Genomic DNA, 3,379 nt, shown 5'->3' with positions numbered 1-3,379 from the left:
TGACCGTCTCGTGATGCTGCGAGCATCTCTTCAGCATCTCGACGACGCACGCGTGAGAAGCCATCCTCGTGTCCGCTCCCCCGACCTCCACCAGCAGGTCTCCCTCCCGCAGCTCGCGGTGGCAGCGCCCTCTGTCCAGGATCTTCTTCACGACCTGGCCGCGCGCGGAGTCCGTCAGCGTGAAGCCAAACCCGCTTCCTCCCTTCCGCAGCGGGACGGTGATGAACTCCGCAGCGGGATGAGGATGTTGCGGAGGAAGATGCTGCGGATGAGGATGCTGCGTGGGATACAGAGGAAGATGCTGCACGGGATGCGGATGAGGAGGATGCTGCGGATGAGGAGGATGCTGCACGGGATGCGGATGAGGAGGATGTTGCGGATGAGGAGGATGCTGCGCGGGATGAGGATGCTGCACGGGATGAGGATGCTGCGGATGAAGAGGAGGCTGCGGATGAGGATGCTGCAGATGAGGAGGATGCTGCAGATGAGAAAGATGCTGCGGATGAGGATGCTGTGCGGGATGAGGATGCTGCGGATGAGGATGCTGCGCAGGATGCGGAGGAAGATGCTGCGGCGAGTGGGCTTCCTCATTCTGTGTCTCCTCGTCCGCCCGCGCCGCTGCGGGGTGGGGGGCCGCCGGCGCGGCGCGGTACGACGGCACGCGTTGCCGTGGCGACGTCGTCGGCGCCGTCGTTATGGCGATCGTCGTCACGATCTCCGTGTTCGGGTCGTCGGGGTCGAAGGGCAGCGGGTATCCGCGGCAGACGGTGAGTCGGACCCGCGATCCGGCGCTGATCTGCTGAAACATGGCGACGACATCCTGGTGCGTGTATCCCAGCACACACTGATCGTCCACGAACGCCAACACATCACCTACAGCAGAGAGAGAGATAGAGAGATGTTATATATCTTATATAGGGAGAGGGGGAGAGGGGGAGAGGGAGAGGGAGCAGATAGCTGGTGTGTGTATCCCAGCACACACTGATCGTCCACGAACGCCAACACATCACCTATAGCAGATAGAGATAGAGAGAGATGTTATATATCTTATATAGGGAGAGGGTAGAGGGAGAGGGGGAGAGGGAGAGGGGGAGAGGGAGCAGGTAGCTGGTGTGTGTATCCCAGCACACACTGATCGTCCACGAACGCCAACACATCACCTACAGCAGATAGAGAGAGAGAGAGATGTTATATATCTTATATAGGGAGAGGGCAGAGAGAGAGGGAGAGAGGGAGAGGGTGAGAGGGAGAGGGAGCAGGTAGCTGGTGTGTGTATCCCAGCACAAACTGATCGTCCACGAACGCCAACACATCACCTACAGCAGATAGAGAGAGAGAGATGTTATATATCTTATATAGAGAGAGGGGGAGAGGGGGAGAGGGAGCGGGTAGCTGGTGCGTGTATCCCAGCACACACTGATCGTCCACGAACGCCAACACATCACCTACAGCAGATAGAGAGATGTTATATATCTTATATAGGGAGAGGGGAGAGGGAGAGGGAGAGGGGGAGAGGGGGAGAGGGAGCAGGTAGCTGGTGTCTGTATCCCAGCACACACTGATCGTCCACGAACGCCAACCCATCACCTATAGCAGATAGAGAGAGAGAGAGAGAAAAACAAAGAGAGAAACAAAGAGAGAGAGAGAAAGAGAGAGACAGAGAGACATAGAGAGAGAATGAGAGAGAGAGAGAGAGAGAGAGAGAGGGAGAGAGACATAGAGAGAGAAAGAGAGAGAGAGAGAGAGAGAGAGAGAGAGAGAAAGAGAGAGAGGTTATAAATTTCATACAGTAAGATGGAGAGAGTTAGTGTGGGATAGAGGGGGCAGCGAGGACAAAGCTAGTTGACAACCGCATCTTCAGGTACATCTGTAACCAGACACACCTGTAATCGACACCATCAGCATCCTCACGCACACCTGTAATCATCAGCATCCTCACACACACCTGTAATCATCAGCATCCTCACACACACCTGTAATCATCAGCATCCTCACACACACCTGTAATCATCAGCATCCTCATCACTCACCTGTAATTATCCTCATCCTCATCCTCATCGCTCACCTGTGCGCAGCTTCCCGTCGACGTCGGCCGGTCCGTCTGGGACGATGTTTTTCACCTGCAGGAATTCATCGTTGCTCTCGTCGCCGCCGACGATCGTGAATCCGAAGCCGCGCTGCGACTTAACGAGCAGAGCATCGATCAGCTCTCCGCGAAGATGCTGCGGGTCCCGCGTGAAGTACGGCTTCCTCTCTGCACAGGTGAGAAACACAGGTAGATGGTGAATCAGGAAGCCACGCTGCGACTTAACGAGCAGAGCATCAATGAACTCGCCGCAAAGATGCTGCGCAGGTCCCGCGTGAAGTACGGCTTCCTCTCTGCACAGGTGAGGGACACAGGTGAGATAGGTATGAGATACGTGACACAGGTAGATAGTCATGGAATGGACAGGTAGACATTGATGGTATGTACAGGTAGCGTGTAGAGCATTGGGTTATCAGATACAGAGAACGAGAGAGCGAGAGAGAGACAAACAAGAGAGAGGGGGAGATAGATAGAGATAGAGAGCGAAGGAGAGAGATAGAGAGCAGGAGACAGAGAAAATCAAAAAGAGGGAGACAGCGAGAAATAGAGAGAGAGTGGGAGTATTTTACTGTGTAGGCAGGCATGCAGTATGTAGTTAGTGGTGATGGCTGGTGGTGGGCGGGCTATATAGCAGAACACACCTTCACGCAGCAGTACAGTGGTGAGTATCCCATGTAGCAGTCCTGTATCATACGCATGCTGCGGTGACTCTGTCTCTACCATGCTGACCCAGCTCTCACACACACACACACACGCACCGCAGTGCANACACACACACACACACACACACACACACACACACACACACACACACACACACACACACACACGCACCTCTTGTGACACCAGTAGATACGACGAGAATCACAGAAAACCTGCTACGTACAGCCACGCGCGCTTGCTGCGTCCTGTTACTACACACTCACACAAACATCTCACACCACACACAGCCGACACACCACCCGCCGACGACACACGCGCCACCAGCGCCACCACGGGGGCGTGTGTGCCCGCGCTCAGATTAGCCGCCGATGAACGATAACTAGGGTCCCTATATATACAGAATATAGTATATAGGAATAGTATATAATCTGTATATAGGAACCCTAACGCTAACTAACTCTTTGACCACTACGCCAGCTGCTAAAATTAGTGCCCCACAAACGATCGATAGCCGTTGACCACTTCGCTAACCGTTGACCACTTCGCTAACCGTTGACCACTTCGCTAGCCGTTGACCACTTCGCTAGCCGTTGACCACTTCGCTAACCGTTGACCACTTCGCTAGCCGTT

At 54.4% G+C, this 3,379-nt stretch overlaps 1 protein-coding gene across 1 annotated transcript in view; it reads right to left on the bottom strand.

Moving 5' to 3' along the window:
- The window catches only part of LOC106819180 (membrane-associated guanylate kinase, WW and PDZ domain-containing protein 1-like), a 10,505-nt gene extending 7,491 nt beyond the window's left edge, over positions 1–3,014 (bottom strand). The window contains exons 1-4 of the mRNA XM_014823831.1: positions 2,728–3,014; positions 2,066–2,254; positions 638–873; positions 25–277 (exon numbers count right to left, since the gene is read on the bottom strand). Of these exons, the coding sequence (XP_014679317.1) occupies positions 25–277; positions 638–873; positions 2,066–2,254; positions 2,728–2,809 (760 nt within the window). The 5' untranslated portion in view covers positions 2,810–3,014. The remainder of the gene's footprint in view (positions 1–24; positions 278–637; positions 874–2,065; positions 2,255–2,727) is intronic.
- Positions 3,015–3,379: the final 365 nt, after the last annotated feature.

Source organism: Priapulus caudatus, unplaced genomic scaffold (genome assembly GCF_000485595.1).
Source record: "Priapulus caudatus unplaced genomic scaffold, Priapulus_caudatus-5.0.1 Scaffold2931, whole genome shotgun sequence".
In the NCBI taxonomy this organism is placed as follows: Eukaryota; Metazoa; Priapulida; class Priapulimorpha; order Priapulimorphida; family Priapulidae; genus Priapulus; species Priapulus caudatus.
Note: the sequence above shows the minus strand (reverse complement) of the source record. Positions and strands in the feature narration are given on the sequence as shown.